The sequence below is a fragment of the Cydia amplana genome, chromosome 1, assembly GCF_948474715.1.
Source record: "Cydia amplana chromosome 1, ilCydAmpl1.1, whole genome shotgun sequence".
NCBI lineage: Eukaryota > Metazoa > Arthropoda > Insecta > Lepidoptera > Tortricidae > Cydia > Cydia amplana.
In genome coordinates this window covers 27,544,318-27,564,841 of record NC_086069.1, presented here as the reverse complement: position 1 = coordinate 27,564,841, position 20,524 = coordinate 27,544,318, and the positions used below count along the sequence as shown (strand labels likewise).

Here is a 20,524-nt window from a genome sequence, read left to right as displayed (position 1 = left end):
ATTTCGCGCCTTTTTCTACTGACAAGATTTGCTTGACCATCTATATCTTTTTCTTGCACTAGTACTATAGATGGTCAAGCAAATCTTGTCAGTAGAAAAAGGCGCGAAATTCATATTTTCTATGGGACGATATCCCTTCGCGCCTACATTTTTTAAATTTGCCGCCTTTTTCTACTGACATGATCTGCTTGACCATCTATAGCACCCAAAAGAAAAGGATGAGTATACATTTTTTTAAGCTTAGAATAAATTTAAAAGTGGAAGAATGGAATTTGGAATGGAATGGAGTTGTGGAATAAATTTGAAAGTGGAAGAGTGGAAGTGGTGGTAGATGTCGCTACGGTCCCCTTGACCCATAATATGGTGGAAAGATTTGCTGGCTATGGATGAGGTCTTGGTGGCTCAGATGGCAGAGCGCTGGAGTATCGATCCAGAGGCCGTGAGTTCAAGTCTCACCCAAGGCAGTAATTTTTCCACTTTTAAATTTATTCTAAGCTTAATAGCATCGTTCGCAGACGTTTCTGCTTGTTAAAAATTAAAATTATACATTTTTTTGTTTTTATTTACTGACAATTTGGTTTGACCAACTATATATATTTTATTATTTACGAACGCTCTTCATGAGTTCATGACATTTGTTTTGACATTTGACATTGACATTTCACTTTGAAGAGAAGCTTGTACTTTTGCTTCGGGTTTTTGCTGATTTCTTGTTTCCGAAATAATGTCATTAGTAATTTTACTGGTTTTATGCATAGTTTTAAATTAGTACAATGTATTCATTATAGATAATAAACACCCTAACGAAAATATAGACTTAAAATCCGTAACAAGCATGAGCGTTGTAGTTGTGGAGGATATATCTGGCGATTGCAAGATGTTGAAAGAACAATTAAGTTTGGATAATGTGGAAAACGTGTGCCGAGTGTGTTTATTAACAGATAATAGACAAATGGAGCCTTTAATGCCTCTGGAAGACGGAGGTCTTGCGGAAATGTATGCTACACTAACATCTATTGATGTAAGTAGATTCTTTATATAAATCTTTTTAAATAAGTGCCGTTTAACTCTAAATGCTTGTTTCTAATTGCAGTACAATTCCTTTTTAAATGTTTCTTTAATACCTTAAACTCAGGTAACTCTAGTCCACAACTTACAACTATGGTCCAAATTCAAGTTCCAGTAAAATGTGTAGGTATAAATATTTTTTGATTATGTTGAGTATACAATATAGAATAAACATTAGTATATAAGCAACCAAATAAATATAAAAAGTACGAATCAAAAAGGCTCATAAATAATCAATGTTAAAAACCAGAAACACAGTTGTATTATAGGACTATACTTATCTGAGTTTACGGTACTGTACTAGTATTGTTTCTAAATTGAAGAATATGAATATTTTCTTAAATGCAATTAATTGTCACCACCAAAATAGATGTCTCAAGATGACTTCCCCTCGCAAGTCTGTGGATCGTGCCGAGCGGAGATTGAGCACTGTTATGAGTTCCGGATGAAGTGTGTTAAATCAAATGACTTTATAAAATCCTTGTTAAAACGAGCTGGAATAAAAGAAGAAACTATCATTAGAAAAGGGTAATCTTCACTTTATTTTCTATTTCAAAACATAAGTTAGTAGTAATGTTAACTAATTGCTGTAGCAAAAGTGTTATTAATTATAATTTTATTTTCAGGGAGTCAAATATCAGTGTAATTGTAAGCAAAGCTGAAATCAAAGATGAGGATGATGAAAGTAAGCTTACAGTTTAAAAGAAATGTATTAAAAAAATACCATTATTAGATCAAAATAATTTGTACCCTGCAGAGCCCTCTGCTATAGTTCGTTTTTTTTAGCATTAGAAAGAACTTGAAAGAAGGTAAGCGATTTTGGTATCATCTTGGGTCGTCCCATTCGTTTTTCGTCAAGTTCTTAAATTAGTCCTATTCTTCTTTCGTCACTCATTCTACATTCGTCACAATCGTCGGTGGCTTTCAATGTAGAATGAGTGACGAAAGCAGAATAGGACTAATTTAAGAACTTGACGAAAAACGAATGGGACGACCCAAGATGATACCGCGATTTTGACATGTCTTTTAATTGAAAAACGCTTTTTAAAAAGCAATAACTATTACTTATGAAAGCAGAAGACTATAAAAGATCGTATTAGATTCATAATTGTTACATATTTACCGTAACTTATTTTTTTTGTTTACCTTATTTCTAATGCTAAAAAAAACGAACTATAGTTGGATGCAACTTCTGCAAACGGGAACCAACTTGCGCTAAATCTCCTTTAAAAATTTTCCTTTATGTTTTAATGCTAAGGTTCAATTATCAAAAAAGACTTTCAGGTTGGTTCCTGCTTGCTTTAGCAACACTACTACACTACACCACTTTAGTTTACTACGTCCAATATTTGACTAAGCAAATATAAAGATATTTGAACTCACAGGCTTGAGAGACAGGCTCGAGTGGTGAGCCAATTTTTTTTTATATCAATTTAATTACAACAGTTTCCGCAATTTCGCTATTTTTTATTTGTTTCATAAACTGATGTGATTTATAACTCAGTTACAGACATACAGTATTTAGAAGAAGACCTGATCAATGACGATGAGCAATGCAATGAAGAAACGGACAGCAAGTAAGTTGACAGGCTGGTTTGGATCATGATCATATATTACAATTGGAATATATGATTGTAAAAGGAATTAGTACTTACTTATTCCTATTTTTTAATTTCCCAGATTCAAATTGCAAGTATGGTCGCCCGAATTTGTTTAATTTAACCATTCTGTCATACTCACAGAGACGCTAGTATGACAGAATGGTATAGTAGACCTTGAGATAAGCAAACTGGCAATGGTCTTAATTGCCATAGCACTGTACTTTTATTCCTTTATGCCAATTTTCACCGTTTTGTCAATTTCTAAAGAGCGTAAAGACAGTACAATTCTATCTAATAAACTACCAAACCTGTTCATGAAATTTCTTGAGTCAGTTGAGAAGTGCAACCTGCAGAGGAGAGCATCCGGACATACCAAAGCATTTTTGCCTAAGCGGAAATGGAGACCTTTGCTCGGTCAATTGGAACAAAATAAATAAATAAAATATTTTCCAGATAGTAAAATAATAGTAGAATAATTAAACAAATTTGGGCGATTAAACTTTAATTGCCCTAATTTGTTTGAATGATTTGTCATTTTATTCCAAAATTGAAACAAATGCAAGATGGTCTTGTAATTTATTAAATTAATCAGACTTCTTATTTTTAGGAGCATCTTGGAAATCACGAAAGCAGGTATGTGTCAACAGTATCTTAAGCCTCCAGTGCACACAAAGAATATTAAACTCTATTGACAGCTATTAAGGTTCAAATTTTAACAAATATTATTTTATGACATGCACTAGAGAGTAAATGTAAACTAATGGTGTAGAGAGTAAACTAATGGTTTTTATTTGATCAGAACTGTTTTATTTAATTTAAAATATTTGTTTTTCAGGCAAGAAGAATCTTAGAAAATTAGTATCTGTTACAAATAATAAGGATCGGAATTATTACTGCGCATCATGCAATAAGGTAATAATTATATCCTATTTGCCTAATAATTAAGCTGCCATATAAAATCTTGTCAGGTTTTACGTTTAGATTTAACCGCACTTTTCCATTGGTGAAGTTTTAATACGTCTCCTGTTTACTGTATGCTTTTTTACTGACAATTTAGTTTTTGTTAAGTCATGGAGTAAACTATAAGATACTTGTAAAAACAGCAACACTCTTAACTGTACATCGGAAGACCTTATTACAAGAGGCATAAGGCCCACCGATGTACAGTTAACAGTGTGGGCGGTGGTACTGTTTATTCTACAGAAATTCAAAAAGATGAAAGCTCTCCGTAACCACATGAAAAAGCATGAAAAAGAGACTGAGGCGAACGCGTGCGGGCAGTGTAAGGAGGCGTTCACATCAGCACACGACTTACAGCTGCATAGTGCTGTGCACCTCAAGGGGCCCGTGTGGACGTGCCCTAACACCGACTGCCAGAAGGAGTACAACAGTAAGTACATGTTCAAAGTGAGACAAAATAATGCTACTTAAAGGCTTCGTCACATATAAAACACTCACGCCCCGCTCACGCGCCGCCCGGAAAACGCGCCTGTGTGACGAAGCCTTAAGGGTCACTTGCACCATCCACCTAACCCGAGGTTAAGCAGTTAAACCGTTAACCATGGTAACTCCATGGGTTAGTGTACACCATCCGTAAGTAGGCGCTAAGACGCGTAAAGTCACTAGTGCAAAATAATAACTAAAGCCGCTATTATGAAAGCCGGAGTAGATAGCTCATTACGGCGTACCATAGAGTAGGTAAAATAAATAGTGTATGAATTAAAAAAAAAAATTAGTAGTAGTATTTCAACATTTAATTTTTCAAACAGTTAATTATTTCGCTATTTCGGGGTGAGCCCGATAGTAAAAGTTGTTCCATTAAATTAACCTCTCCGAATTTGGTCAGACTCAGTAAAGTTACCCTCTATAGATATGATTTTAGTTTTTTTTTATTATTTAATTTATTGAGAAACAAACGGTCATACCCAAAAATGTGTACATAAATATTTTAACCCATGCAAGACCTACAGTTTCCTTAAATTGTAACTGTGCTAAATACTATATAAGTACTATACTATTTTACTACAGTTATACTATTTTGTAATCGTAGCTTTGTTACTTTTAGCTTTATGTTGTTACCTAGCGCTATATATTTTAGATTTATCAGTAGGTAATCTAGTAATCTGTGGACGATGTTGTTGGTCTCACACTTTATTACCCTTTGTATTCTATTTCTGTGTCTTAACCCTGTGTGTTACTGTTTTTTGTCCCAAATAAATTGAAAAATAAGTCAATAAATGTTGCGTTTGCGCAGATCGCACAGTGTTCCGCCGCCACGTGCGCCGGCACATGCTCGGCAAGCGGCACTGCTGCGAGCGCTGCGGCAAGGGCTTCGCGGAGCGCCACGCCCTGCGGCGGCACGCGCGGGTGCACTCCGGCCTACCCGCGCCCAGGGACCACGCCTGCCACATGTGCGATAAGCGGTGAGTAGTGTCTGCTGCGAGCGCTGCGGCAAGGGCTGCGCGGAGCGCCACGCCCTGCGGCGGCACGCGCGGGTGCACTCCGGCCTACCCGCGCCCAGGGACCACGCCTGCCACATGTGCGATAAGCGGTGAGTAGTGTCTGCTGCGAGCGCTGCGGCAAGGGCTGCGCGGAGCGCCACGCCCTGCGGCGGCACGCGCGGGTGCACTCCGGCCTACCCGCGCCCAGGGACCACGCCTGCCACATGTGCGATAAGCGGTGAGTAGTGTCTGCTGCGAGCGCTGCGGCAAGGGCTGCGCGGAGCGCCACGCCCTGCGGCGGCACGCGCGGGTGCACTCCGGCCTACCCGCGCCCAGGGACCACGCCTGCCACATGTGCGATAAGCGGTGAGTAGTGTCTGCTGCGAGCGCTGCGGCAAGGGCTGCGCGGAGCGCCACGCCCTGCGGCGGCACGCGCGGGTGCACTCCGGCCTACCCGCGCCCAGGGACCACGCCTGCCACATGTGCGATAAGCGGTGAGTAGTGTCTGCTGCGAGCGCTGCGGCAAGGGCTGCGCGGAGCGCCACGCCCTGCGGCGGCACGCGCGGGTGCACTCCGGCCTACCCGCGCCCAGGGACCACGCCTGCCACATGTGCGATAAGCGGTGAGTAGTGTCTGCTGCGAGCGCTGCGGCAAGGGCTGCGCGGAGCGCCACGCCCTGCGGCGGCACGCGCGGGTGCACTCCGGCCTACCCGCGCCCAGGGACCACGCCTGCCACATGTGCGATAAGCGGTGAGTAGTGTCTGCTGCGAGCGCTGCGGCAAGGGCTTCGCGGAGCGCCACGCCCTGCGGCGGCACGCGCGGGTGCACTCCGGCCTACCCGCGCCCAGGGACCACGCCTGCCACATGTGCGATAAGCGGTCAGATTTATTGAAATTGAAATCATTTATTTCGAACAAAAGTCCATAATGTGTTAGTAACATAAATACTAATTCTTAAAGCTAGGGTTAGTACAAACATAATCTTAAAACAAATTCTGACACACTGGGGCATGTAGCTGCACCCAGTGCTTCAGCCATTTATGACACACTCCTATAGTATAGAATTGTACAACGGGACTTAATCGCGTATCTAAGTTTTAAGATTTACCTCCGACGTTTCGAGGATGGCGTTGTCTTGTCCCCGTGGTCTCGGAGGCTTCTCCGAGACCACGGGGCCAACAATAATGTGTAAAAATCGTGAAAGTTTAAATCAGTGTGTCATATCATAGTTACAATCGTCCGTTGTGCACAAAAAAAACCGGCCAAGTGCGAGTCGAACATTAAATCCGACTCACGCTACACACACACACACATTTCTAATAGGTTTTCCTGTCATCTATAGGTAAAGAACTATTTTGTGTATTTTTTTCAAAATATAAGACCCAGTAGTGTCGGAGATAAAGAGGGGAATGGTCGGACAGACAGACGCACGAGTGATCGAGTGAGTGATTTGAGGTACGGAACCCTAAAAACATTCGCATTCCAAATACATCTCATACATCTGTGTGAACGACACGAAAACTTGCAAGTGCAAAATATCCAAAAAATTGCCTCCTTCACGATGGGTAACGTGCTGGCCACGACATTGCGCGACTGGCTCCGGCTAAGGCGAAAACCATAGGTTGGAGCGACACACAGCGATCGGACCTTTCGTTCGCCTTAGCCGAAGCCAGTCGCGCAATGTCGTGGCCAGGCCGTAAGCCTACTCGTCGGCCACACATTGTATGTACCTAAAATCTCAATTCGTTAAGTAGGATATCCGTGAACAGAATAGTATTCATCTATATCGATGTTTATTAATGACTTTTTTCCTTTCTAGCTTCACGGACGGCAGTCTCCTCGCGGCGCATATAGCGCGTCACACGGGGGAGTTACCGTGCGCTTGCCCGGTGTGCGACAAGCGCTTCCCGTCCGCGCGGCTGCTCGCCTCGCACGCGCTGGTCCACTCCGATCTCAAGCCGCACGCGTGCCACTTCTGCGAGAGACAGTGAGTGACTCATATAGCGCGTCACACGGGGGAGTTACCCTGCGCTTGCCCGGTGTGCGACAAGCGCTTCCCGTCCGCGCGGCTGCTCGCCTTGCACGCGCTGGTCCACTCCGATCTCAAGCCGCACGCGTGCCACTTCTGCGAGAGACAGTGAGTGACTCATATAGCGCGTCACACGGGGGAGTTACCCTGCGCTTGCCCGGTGTGCGACAAGCGCTTCCCGTCCGCGCGGCTGCTCGCCTCGCACGCGCTGGTCCACTCCGATCTCAAGCCGCACGCGTGCCACTTCTGCGAGAGACAGTGAGTGACTCATATAGCGCGTCACACGGGGGAGTTACCCTGCGCTTGCCCGGTGTGCGACAAGCGCTTCCCGTCCGCGCGGCTGCTCGCCTCGCACGCGCTAGTCCATTCCGATCTCAAGCCGCACGCGTGCCACGTCTGCGAGAGACAGTGAGGGACTCATCCATACTAATATTATAAATGCGAAAGTGTGTCTGTCTGTCTGTTACCTCTTCACGCTTAAACCACTGAACCGATTTAGTTGAAATTTGGTATAGAGATAGTTTGAGTCCCGGGGAAGGACATAGGGTAGTTTTTATTCCAAAAATCTCCCTTTAAGGGGGTGGAAGTTTGTATGGGGAATCGTTAAAAAGCAGATTGGGTAAAAATAAGCTACCCAAATTACTAACACCATGCGGACGAAGTCGCGGGCTAAAGCTAGTAATAAATATATGCGACTCATGAGAACGAAATCCACAATTCCACATCTCCCACAAAACCTAACCCAGACGAAAGCCCACTCCAACCTCACGCCACACGCCTGCCAGTCGATAACTCACATCCAAGCCAGACAGCTATCCACATAACCTACTTACTACTTGCACCATCCCACTAACCCAAGGTTAAGCGGTTAAACCGTTAACTAAGTGTCAAATTGTACTGGTAAACATGGGAACTCCAGGATAAACTCTGCTAACCCAGCTGTGTTGATGGTGACTTATTCTCTTAATGTAGTGCTTTAGTAGCAATAATAGTCGTCTAACACAACTTGTTTACCGCATTCAAAATTGTTTCAATATTGTGCAGGTTCCGGCACGAGTCTACGCTGCGCACCCACCTCCGCACGCACACAGGAGAGAAGCCCTACGTGTGCTCCGTCTGCGGGAAGACTTTTATACAGAACTCCAATCTCACGCTACACATGCGTACGCATACTGGTAAGGCGTTCTAACAATGTTTATTTTTATTTTGTATTAAACGTTTGCTCTGAATACCTGATAAAATTGATAATGAAATTAGCTCTTTCCTACCAAAAGTTTCTTCAAATCCTGTCTGAAAGATTTTAAACATAATGTTGCGGATATCATCGTTGGTTTGTTTTGGACGAAGCATGTTGCAGATTTGCATTTGTGGCCACCTGACGAAGCCTGCGTTGTGGATATTTGACTTCTGTATTTCCTAGGTATAAATGCATTATTTGCTGAATAAATGTATACGTTATGTTATAGCAATAAACGTTATTTGGTTATTACATATTCTTACTTGTACTTCATAATATAAAGTGCTGCATTATTGCAGGTGAGCGACCTTATTCGTGTTCTGTGTGTTCGCGACGCTTCACTTCAGGCTCTTCACTAAAGACTCACGCTCGAACACACACCGGGGAAAAACCATATAGCTGCGAACTATGCGGGAAGAGGTTAGTATCTATCCACCAGGGGGGGGACACTAGGAATGTAGTTAACGTCAGTAAAGATGCAGGCGATTTCTATATTTTGCCCCCGACAACATACTATTGCGTAAAGTTGACTTCCGATTACACAAACTACGTCACCAGATGTCACTATAAAATTCATATAATTTTGGTGGCATTAATATTAAAATTAAAATAAGTACGAATTCATATTTTTAATTATTATAATTTTCAATTAATTTTGCGAAAAAATAAGAGTTTTGTTAAAATGTGATTTAATTATGCTGTTTGTTTATGCTGGCAACACTTGCATAACCGCCAAGACCATAGAGGTACAATCATAATTATATAGATGAAATGGGCGAGGAGCCAGTTGACCGAACGAGATGCACTTATAGAACTTTTAGTATGGAGTAGCAGAGAAAGCGCTTTTGAAATAACCCGACCAAATTACGTAGGTTATGTTTGGTAGGTTGTCAGGAACGTCAAAAAGTGTTTTTAATTTGGTCGCATCACGTATGTTCTGTCCCTCACGGGCGCACGCGTATAGCTCATCTAAGTATATAATACTAGATATATGGCCAAGACATGCAATTTTTTAGCTGTCACTGGAAGAGCGTAAATTAAAAATATTTTAGTGATGGTTGAGCCATTTTCTTCGTTATGGTTTGGTTATGGTGCTGGAGGAAATTAGATTATAGCCCGAATGAAAACACATGCCTGCCCTGCCCTGCCATGCCCTGTTGTGAAAACCTCCAGAAAGTGCGTTGAGTTCTGTGTTATTTTGTGCAATATGGACGCTATTTTAGAGTAAATTTATTTCGTGGTAGGTATCTAATAAGTACCTACTTTTGATAAGGCACGCCACTATCGATAAATCTGCTACAATGCCTAGACTATGTGCTTGTATTGTGCGTAGTAAATTAATCATATTTTCTTATTAACATGTATTTTCTTGTGTGTGAATGCTTTTTCACCACACTCGCTTTGTTTTCTATTGTTTACCTAAAATTGTACTTTCCTAGCGATAATGTGATGTAAAACATGTATGCAATAAACATATTGAATTTAATATTCTGTTTTTTTCTTTATTCTATTATTGATAACATTAACCTTTTCCACATAATGTTAGGTCTACTTGGGCGGTTTACAAGTACATTTTTTGTTTGATTTCTTGTAAATAATTAAAGGTTTTTGTTACAAGAAACCAAACAAAAAATGGACTTGTAAACCGCCCGAGTAGACCTAATATTATGTGGAACGAAAGTACACGTATGGATGCATATGTAGTTGTGCACGCACACAAACATACTTAGTATCGGCGGAGAATCAGAGATGGCTCTTTCAAATGAGTTTCCATAAAATGCTTCAAGAGGGCTCTCTTTACCTATATACTTACTTTACTCTTTGCTATCCACTATAGTTTGGGAAACGGGAAAGGAATGGCTGATAAAGTACATTGCACTCAAATGATGTCTACCCACAACGCTTTACATATAACTTGATTTTAACCTTTTGAACGCCACAGACGGCAATTGACGTCAACGCAAAATCGTGACAACGACGCCAAAGACGGCATTTGCCGTCGCTCGTTTTTTGGTGAAAATCTGCTGAAAAACACCCCACTTTTAGGTTGGCATTATTTATTCACAAAACTAAATTTTACCCACGTGGCGTCAGTGGCACCGCAAATAGATGCGCCGTTTGGCATTCAAAAGGTTAAAGAGCTAATCACGTACAAACACTAGTGCGAAACCCTACAGTGGTGAGCTGTGCGGCAAATGGTCGGTCTAGAGAAAGTTAAGTGGAAAAATGATTAACTTTGCCGCATGCTACACTAAAGTGTCATTCTATGGAACTTGCTAACTATGTAAACAAAAGGCACTAGTAAATTGACATTCAGAGACGATTTCAATTTGGCGATTTGAATACATAGTTAGCAAGTTCCATAGAAGGACACTTTACATTTCCTCGTAATGTGTTTGCGAGGCTTAACTTATGACACGTTCCTAAAGAGCTAAGTACACACTGGTGAGAAACCCTACAGCTGCGAGCTGTGCGCAAAAGATCAGTTTCAATCTTCGATTAAGGCGCTAGACGCTGTTTTTGGCCTAAAACTCTAACATTCTAGAGTCTATATCGTCTTAACGGTTCAACAAAAAAATATGAAAAAAATATATATGATTTTACGTTTTATGTACAACATTTCTAACGTTTGACTTGTTCCCTATGACTTATAGTTTTTCCAAAAAAGGAACATTACGACAGGCCGTTTTGCGACTAACTTTGCCTATTTCTAGTAAACGGTTTATTCGATTAAAGTTATTTTTAGACTAGAATAATTGTTTTAACAGATACTACAAATGCAACGTAGAATAATGTTAATAAATATATTTTTTTTAAGAAATCGAATATTTTTCAACATTTTGTGCGTATGTAGCTCGAAAAAGGCGTGGCCGGCAGTCGTGTGCTAGCTTTGAGACGAGGAGGCTGTGTCACTCGTCGCTCCGTGCCTTCCTTGTATTCTGCATGTTTGTTCTGAGCCGAGGTGCTATAAAATTGGAGTTATTGTGGCCAAAGATTAAATAACTGCAGAATGTTGATTTGGTTGTGACGCGCTTTAGCGCGCGCAACACGGTGTTTCGCAGCCTATTATTACGAACGTAATGACAATATTTCCACTTATGTTTGAGAAAGCTTCATTTGAAATATATAAAAAATGTTTTCGAACATGCGCTGACATATTGCCATTAAAATTTAACGTTTTTAATAAAGTTCGATTTCTAAAAAAAATTGATCAACATTGGCAATTTATGTTGTAGGTATATACTATATAGTTTGATTCAGAAACCATTACATTTTAAGGATTGTTACCCATTAAAATGATGTTAGTTTATTAAGTAAATCTGGGGGCACGGCAGTGCCCCTGCCAAGTCGAGCAAAAAAGAGGCACGGCCGTACTATCCTTTTCTCGAAGCGATTCAGGCCATTTTCGACGTCCTGTAATTTTGTGCTGGCTGAAGCTAAAACCCTGAATATTCAGTAATATATAGGGCTGAACATGCTTAAGATATATTCTCAAAAACATTCAATTTGAACTAGTAGTTATTAAACGTCAAAGTTCCTTATTTTCGACACTGACACACTCACTCACTCACTCACTCACCTACGATCATCATAATTCTAAGGTACTTCTAGTATATCCACAAGCTTCAAATTTTAAACATAAGTAGTTTTCAGCTTATCAAGCCATAGAAAACCTAATAATATTGCAATATCAGTCACGTTTTAAAGATCTAAGAACTGCATAAGTAAGTTTGTAATCCCATATAAATATTTGCTATTACAAAGTTACTGTTGCAGTTCCTACAAATAGTAGGTAGTAAAGTAAAGGTACACTACGATGTACGATGTGAGTATGAATGAAGACGTGTTTCTTTATGATATGTGTATACATAGTATGAGTACCCGAAAAGAAGGACTGCCTACAAAAAGAGATGAGATCCCATCAAAAACATTACATGTAAAAAGATGCAAGTTTCGCAACGCTTCTACTACAAAAGAGTTTTGAGATGTAATGTGAAACCAAATCGGTTATTTTAATCAGTGCCAGGGGGTGTTAAAACTGTATCAAATATATATCTTTAATTTGTAATACATATAATGACTTGGCAATCGCACATAATGCTTTACTCGTACCGTACTCGTAAAATGTTGGCTGACGGCGTATTGCATAAAGTATCATTCTATGGAACTAACTATGTCAACAAAAGTCACTAGTAAATTCATTCATCAAGTTTGATTACTTACATAGTTAGCAAGTTCCATCGAATGACACTCTACCAATTCAATACGACGGTTATGTCAATTACACAAACGTGCAGCATGGTGCGTAACAGGATGGGTAAGTAATATATAATAATAATATAATTTTATACGGCGTTTTAAACAGGACGCGAGTCGTATTAACCGTGAAATGTAATTTACGACCTCCACTAAATGCATTATCTACTCATACTCAAACAACAAAATATCTGCAAACAAAAGGTATACGAGTATAGCGCCAACTGCACGCCTCTGGGCTGTATCTTATTCTTTGAACCTCGTGGCGGTGCAGCGATACAAAATTCACGTACGATCGCAGCGAGCGGGGTAAGCGGGTGGTGCGGGTACAGAGCGCTTAGCTCCGCCCTGACGCTCAAGGACATTGGGCCTTCCAATCGTCTTAGGTCCACTTGCACCATTCCACTAACCCCGGGTTAACCGATTAAATTTGGAGTTACCATGGTTACCAGTACAATTTGACACTGGATTAACGGTTTAACCGCTTAACCTCGGGTTAGTGCGACGGTGCAAGTGGGCCTTAAGTGTTGTGTCAGAAAAGTATTAACTGCTACACTATGTTGCACTGTAATGTACTGTGTTCGCGACGCTTCACGCCTGGCTCGTTTTTAAAGAGCTAAGTACGTACAGTACGTACACACAACGGCGGGAAACCCTACAGGTGTGAGCTATGTCCTAAAAGGTTTGTCTACCGCATGCAGTGCTAGAGAATCTGCTTGGCTACTCCGGCGTGTATGTTCGCATCGTTACGTGTAGGATTCGTTCAACACGTTGTCCCACTCGCACCCGTGAGAAAATAAGAAAAACAAACAATATTTTCGCAATTTCAAACATGGTCCTTTAAGGTGACGGTAGAGGTGGGTAAATTTTCAGATTCTGTCAATTTACCCCATTTCACACACAAGCGCACTTCACGCACACTACCTCACTTTACTGGGACAGGTCACTGACCCATCAAGTTTTTTTTAAGATAGCGTTTTGAGTTTAGTGGCCTCCTTTTAGGAAAAGCGTTCCATTGAAAGAAGAAAGAGAAACAATACATTTAATCTTGCTTTCCTTGTCTGTTCATGTCACACGTGACGTATTTAAATGCTAATAATTCATTTGGTTGTTGACAATTTTCTACATTATGGCTTTGTCGAGATACGCGTTTTCTAAAGTTAAACCGAATAAAACCAGATGTCATTAAGTCAGATGTAAAATTTTATTTACTACTCTATACGACTTTTCATAAGGCTCGAAATCAATCAAATGAGAATTTAAATAAATAAAGTTCCGGCAGGGTGCAAAATTTAATTAAGGCGGACAAAATAAAATTTGAAAATATATGGAAACAGTGTTGGCTAATGTACCCCTAATATCTTACACTACTTACTATTAAATTAATACAATTAAAATAAAAAATATTATACCGGTATTCCACCGGTATTATTTCAGTGCTGAAGCGATTATCTTCGATCGTAGCCTTGATAATGTAGGTGTTGATAGTTACTTACGGCGGGCGGTAGGAACGGCAATGAACCCCGTGCAGAGTAGAACGTGAGGTGCGTTGGGATAAGTGCATATATCTACTTATAATTCTTTGGCTGGTTGGTAACCCTCTATATTTTATTTTTTGTTTTACTGTTATTAGGTTAAGGGAGTTTTAGGGAGTGAAAAAAAAATGATTTTCGTTTTATGCGCTCGCGTGATTGCCGATGGATTATAATTAGACAAAAGAACTTGTTTTCCACGCATCGAATGTAGATCCCTATGACACTTCCTCCAAGTCTTCTCCAATAATGTTTATACCGTATTTTAATTACCTACCTTAAATGTTACATTTCTAAATATTTTTTTTGTGCTATACATACTTCAAAAAAATCGCTGGAGGCCTAGCGGTAAGAGCGTGCGAATTGCAATTCCGGCTCGTACCAATGAGTTTTTCGGAACTTATGTACGAAATATCATTTGATATTTACCAGTTGCTTTTCGGTGAAGGAAAACATCGTGAGAAAACCGGACTAATCCCAATAAGAGCCTAGTTTACCCCCTATGGGTTGGAAGGTCAGATGGCAGTCGCTTTCATAAAAATTAGTGCCCACGCCAATTTATGGGATTAATTGCCAAGCGGACCCCAGGCTCCCATGAGCCGTGTCAAAATGCCGGGACAACGCGAGGAAGATGATGATGATGTGACACATACTTCCAAAAAAATCTACAAATATTTTACGTGACAACTGCTTATAAGTAAATATTATGTAGGTACACTTATAAAGTATAAAGTAGAAAATATCTTATAGGTACATAATATAAAAACCGATCATGTACGAGTAGGATTCACTATGGGTTCCACAGTTACACATTTTTATTGCATATTTTTTGTTTAAGACCAACTCACCTATTATAGGACATAGGTCTTCCATTAATCTTTTGGCGTTGAACTATTTTTTGTATATGTATTTATGTAATACAATTCTGAGTTAGGTTATGGTACATTTTTGCTCACCTACTTATAGTTATGTATTATATCTGATATGTGAGATACCAAACCTGATACCAAAAATCGCCGCAAAGTTAAAAGTTCATTTATTTACGTTACTCATCTTCGGACTTACTACTTCCTTACTTGACATATGTGTACTAAATTTCAATTGAACTAGTCCAGTAGTTATGGTGAAAATTGGCTTTAACAAAATGGCAGACACACGAGTGATCTTATAAGGGAGATTATTTTCCTTGAGTGAATGGTATGCATTTACCCCAATGCACCTCACGTTCCACGCGGCGCGGCGTAATCTGGCCCCTATTTCACCACGGTGACAGGTACGACAAAAACATCACTGTTATTGACGCCATAGGCATCCATGGACTACAGTTACCGCTAACACTGATTTAAACTTTCACGATTTTTACACATTATTAAATTGTACAACGGAACCGCAAAACGTTCAAGCGGATAAACAAGACCAAGTGCGGGTAGTTCGAAAAACTCGCGCGGTTAGAAGATGCTGATATCAACTTAAGCCAGTCTTCTCCGAGACCACGGGGACAACGCCGTCCTCGAAACGTCGGAGGTAAATCTTAAAACTTAGATACGCGATTAAGTCCCGTTGTACAATTTAATAATACAGTTACCGCTTACCATCGGGCGGGCCGTATTCGTGTTTGCCACCGTCATTGTACCTATTATTAAAAAAAACTTTATTATATCGGATAAAACAGACATTTCTCTCGCGAAAAAATCTTGTGACAATTGTCACAAGATTTTTCAAAGAATTTTCGGTAAGTCTTGACAGGAAATGAGTTCTGTGTCGCAATTTCGATACAGTTGCCGTGTTTCTTGTGACAATTGTCATTAGCTTCGCAAAATAAGAATTTTTTAGTGGCAATATAATGGAGTTTATTTATTTATTAAAATGTTGGTGGCAAACAAGCACATCGCCCGTCCGATGGTAAGCGGTTACCGTAGCCTATGGAGGCCTGTGACGTCAGCAACAGTGATGTCGACAACTGTCGCACCTGTCACCGTGGTCGTAGTGAAATAGGGGCCAGTAAGTACCTAATAATCGCAGTGGTCTTAAGTGTCACAGACCCTACTAGCGCTTAAGTCCTTTATGACAATTTCTGCCTATTTTAAATTGTTCAAAAAAAAAAGAAACCGAATAATTATATCGGACTACCGAATTTTCACGAGAATCAGTTGAGAAATGTGATATGCAAAGGAGAAGAATTCGGACATACGAAAGCATTTTTGCCCAAGTTGAAACGGAGACCTTCGCCAACGCTCGGTCAATGATGGTTTAGGTACAGCTAGCTGCAGAGAAAAGGTACCACCCCTGCATACAATTATCTATCTGGTCGTACCTTTTCTCTGCAGCTGACTGTACACCTATAAAAATGGTTGTCCCTGCTTTAATTTTATACCGGTACCGTACTTTGTATTTCAACCGGTATAGTTTTTACCTTCAAAACGAACCGGTATTGATAAATAATAACGGTACCATACCGCTTATACCGTAAAGAAAGCATGATGCAGTCTCTGCTTTGCACAATTATTGTGTGGACAAAATTCTTATAATCACCGAAACATACATACCTACGCACATAATGTCATTGAAATAAAACATTGTTATTTTATAGTAAATTTATATAATACTCGATATATACACATAACAATAACCAGACCGCAGCGGTATTAGCCTGTAAGCTTCATCTCTTGTCTCCAAATCCGCAAAAACTAGTTAGTACTAAATGCTGGTCTTGCTGTTATTTTATTCTTGAAGATTATGGCTTGGTTCTTGATTATTGAGAACAGCACGTAATCGCACACATATAGACGGAACGAACGGCAACAAAGTAGGTGTAGACACTAAGACTTTCAGGTATTAAACGAATTACGCTTCGTATTAATAGGTAAGTAATATTTAAATGAATATATAATATTCTCTAACGTAAATACAAGATTACAATTGACATCAAATGTCATTGACGTACAGAAGTCATATACTTTTTTTTAATGACGCAAAATTGATACCAGCATAATGAAAATCAGTCCCAATCAGTAAAACGAGTCTTTAAACTTTTTTCATTTTAAGCGGGTTTTGAAGGAACAAGTTACTTAAATTCAATTGTAATCGTATTGTTTTAGGATAGTTTACTGCTGTTTTCGATCGTTACGACCTGTAAATAATAACAAATCAAATTTTAAATAAATTTATTTACCCTGTTTTTTGAAATACAATTTATCTACTGGTATACATTTTCGTATGCGTATATGATGAAATGTCTAAATAATGTCAAAAACGAGCTACGACGAAGTACACGTCTGCTTCGATCCAAGGCCAGCGGCCATCTGACTCGAAGAAGAATTTTGAGTGATGTCGTCAATGTATGGAAATTGTACGAAAGTTTACATTTGGGATTGAATTTCTGTGTTGTATTTGTGAGTAAAAATATAAGTAGATAATAATTTGCTAGTTTAGTTATCTAGCTTTCAAAATCACACAACAACTCAATTACTGTTAAAGGCAAAACTGTAATGCGTGTTGCTCAAACGGAACTCCATATTTTGATTTTTGGATACTTTTAGTGTCGATTTGTAGAGAATTACAGCAAATAAAAAATATTATGCCGTGAAGAGCCGGTACACGGCTTCTTCGTGAACAAATTTACGTATAATTTAATGCAGTTATTAAACGTTTCTTGAACAAATTGATTGCACAAAGTGAGCTCTAAATCGAAAACGTCATATACCGTCCCCTTAAGACCTACGTAATCCTCGCTCAACATGCGGATGCCCCATAGAAAATAGACCATCGACCTCTGGTTAGCAGAACTGTATGAAACAGCCATTTTTTCGTGTTGTTTGAATTGGTCCCATAGCAAAGATTGTTCAGAATGGTCTTCGTAACACATTCACTCTCGTGTATAATGTTGGTGTGTGCAGGTTCGCGCGGCTCGACGTGCGCGCGCACCTGCGCCTGCACGCGGGCGAGCGCCCGTTCGCGTGCTCCGCGTGCCCCAAGGCGTTCGTCAGCGCCGCGCGTCTGCGCGACCACACGCGGATACACACAGGTAATACAGCAGACGCTGTATTGCTGTTTCATTCGTCTACATTTCAAAACCCATACGTACATAAAGCAACACAACTACCCTCCTTCTAGTAACTTTAACTACTGAATGTATAATTCAACTACTCATCAACTCATCATCTTCCTCGCGTTTTCCCGGCATTTTGCCACGGCTCATGGGCGCCTGGGGTCCGCTTGGCAACTAAACCCAGTAATTGGCGTGGGCACTAATTTTTACGAAAGCGACTGCCATGTGACCTTCCAACCCAGAGGGTAAAATAGGCCCGTATTGGGATTAGTCCGGTTTCCTCACGATGTTTTCCTTCACCGAAAAGCGACTGGTAAATATCATATATGATATTTCGTACATAAGTTCCGAAAAACTCATTGGTACGAGCCGGAGTTCGAACCCGCGACCTCCGGATTGCAAGTCGCACGCTCTTACCGCTAGGCCACCAGCGCTTTCAACTACTCATCAACTACAACCAAACATTACCTATAGCCACAGTGTAAAAAGTAACAATTGACCGACGCCTGTGATGTTACTGATGTTTGCGTAAATGCCGCCACCTCACAAGAACACAGCAGGGTTGTCAACAATAACAAAAACATTTCAAATAAGACACGCTAGCTCGGTGAGTAGTACCGAGCTACTAACAATGGCGATGTATGCAGCTCGGGTGCGCGCGACTCACCCTTCGCACCCCGCACGATTGCCCTGTCTAGACGGCTTCATCGAATGACAAACTGTGCTATAGCGTTACTTATCTACATATTTTTTGCCGCTAAATACTGAAGTGATATCGCTGATGTGGTTTATTTCAGACAAGGTTCATTTTTAAATGTGTATCATGTGTGTCTTCAAAAATATTTACTGAGGCAACATTTACCACTGTCTAATTGCAAATTTCTCCCCAGGCGAGCGTCCATACGAATGCGCCATGTGCCCACTAAAATACCCGACCAAATCCCACCTAGTAAAGCACCTAAAGACGCACGAGACCAAAAAGAAACCGAAAAACAAAGTGCTCATAGTCCAACACATCGAACAGTACGACAACTACGCGAAAGACATCGGCGAGCAAGTGCCTTTGGAAGTGACGGGTGAATTGGTGCTTCAAGAGAACGGGGAGATTAAAACGGAGTTGTTGGTGGTGGATGAGCGGATCAGCGTGTACACGCGCGTGGACGGGTTCGTGGGCAGCGCGTTTGAGGAGCGCGTGGTGATACACCCGAAGATAACGGATTTTTAAATATATTTTGATGTCTTAATGTGTGCCGTTTTATTAGGGTTCCGTACCTAAAAGGTAAAAACGGGACCCTATTACTAAGACTCCGCTGTCCGTCCGTCCGTCCGTCTGACACCAGGCTGTATCTCACGAACCGTGATGGCTAGACAGTTGAAATTTTCACAGATGATGTATTTCTGTTGCCGCTATAACAACAAATACTTAAAACAGAATAAAATAAAGATTTAAGTGGGGCTCCCATACAACAAACGTAATTTTTGACCGAAGTTAAGCAACGTCGGGCGGGGTCAGTACTTGGATGGGTGACCGTTTTTTTGCTTGTTTTGCTCTATTTTTTGTTGATGGTGCGGAACCCTCCGTGCGCGAGTCCGACTCGCACTTGGCCGGTTTTTTAATATTATATTTTGATGTCTTAATGTGTGCTGTTTTATTTATAAATATCTGGGAGACCGAGCTTTGCTCGGAAAACAAACTCAAAAATGCGCGTTTTCCTAGAGACAAGTCCTAGCTAGATCTATTTTTCGCCCCCGAAAACGGCCATATAGCAAATTTCTCGAAGATGCGTTTCCGAGATCCCCGAAATGTATATATAAATATACTCTCATACTTGTATAGCATTTCACCACAATCTCAATCCATAAAAAGTAAAGATGGGGTCGAGGATGATAAATACTTTCTAAATCTATCTATTCACTGTTGATTCGATGACAGAGATAACTTACTTTATCATGGTGATTGAACAAAGAAACACTATTAGTAACAAATTAATTTATTTCACTTAAACAAAAATAGTTCGAAACTATAGACATGTCTAATCTAATTAAAAGCTTTGTACGGATTGGGTCATACACAAATTTTAGTTAATTCGCCTTTTCTGTTCCCGAAAGTTAAAAACATATGTAAAACAATTAACCACAATTTTGATTTATGTATCTTGAAAGTACCTATGTACCGAAACTGAAAAACTAGCACACCCAGTCATCCAGCCAACGGTATCATTCCATAGAATGTTGCATAAAATGAACGAATAACGTATTTTCGTTTACATTCTTTTAAAATCCATATAGAATAGGACTTCGGGACCCGCTTA

General features: G+C 40.4%; 2 protein-coding genes across 2 annotated transcripts; both read left to right on the top strand.

Moving 5' to 3' along the window:
* The first annotated feature begins 1,706 nt into the window (after positions 1-1,706).
* Positions 1,707-5,864, top strand: LOC134654628 (gastrula zinc finger protein XlCGF67.1-like). The gene is made up of 9 exons (XM_063510105.1): positions 1,707-1,753; positions 2,573-2,645; positions 3,277-3,302; positions 3,505-3,581; positions 3,873-4,059; positions 4,924-5,092; positions 5,229-5,348; positions 5,485-5,604; positions 5,741-5,864. The coding sequence occupies exons 5-9, from the start codon at positions 3,885-3,887 to the stop codon at positions 5,862-5,864; spliced, it is 708 nt and encodes a 235-aa protein (XP_063366175.1). The 5' UTR covers positions 1,707-1,753; positions 2,573-2,645; positions 3,277-3,302; positions 3,505-3,581; positions 3,873-3,884.
* A 1,395-nt stretch (positions 5,865-7,259) lies between these two features.
* On the top strand, positions 7,260-19,437 carry LOC134654621 (oocyte zinc finger protein XlCOF19-like; the record flags this gene model as incomplete). Its single annotated transcript, XM_063510093.1, has 5 exons — positions 7,260-7,396; positions 8,183-8,313; positions 8,675-8,795; positions 18,061-18,188; positions 19,103-19,437. Coding segments are annotated over 5 exons (852 nt in total), but the record flags the coding sequence as incomplete, so codon positions are not given.
* Positions 19,438-20,524: the final 1,087 nt, after the last annotated feature.

What these genes read in the sequence shown, in the direction of transcription:
- LOC134654628 (XM_063510105.1), top strand. Translation starts at nt 3,885, where the DNA reads ATGAAAGCTCTCCGTAACCACATGAAAAAGCATGAAAAAGAGACTGAG. An exon ending in TGCCACATGTGCGATAAGCG is followed by an intron (nt 5,093 to 5,228) that starts GTGAGTAGTGTC and finishes AGCGGTGAGTAG; the next exon opens with TGTCTGCTGCGAGCGCTGCG. An exon ending in TGCCACATGTGCGATAAGCG is followed by an intron (nt 5,349 to 5,484) that starts GTGAGTAGTGTC and finishes AGCGGTGAGTAG; the next exon opens with TGTCTGCTGCGAGCGCTGCG.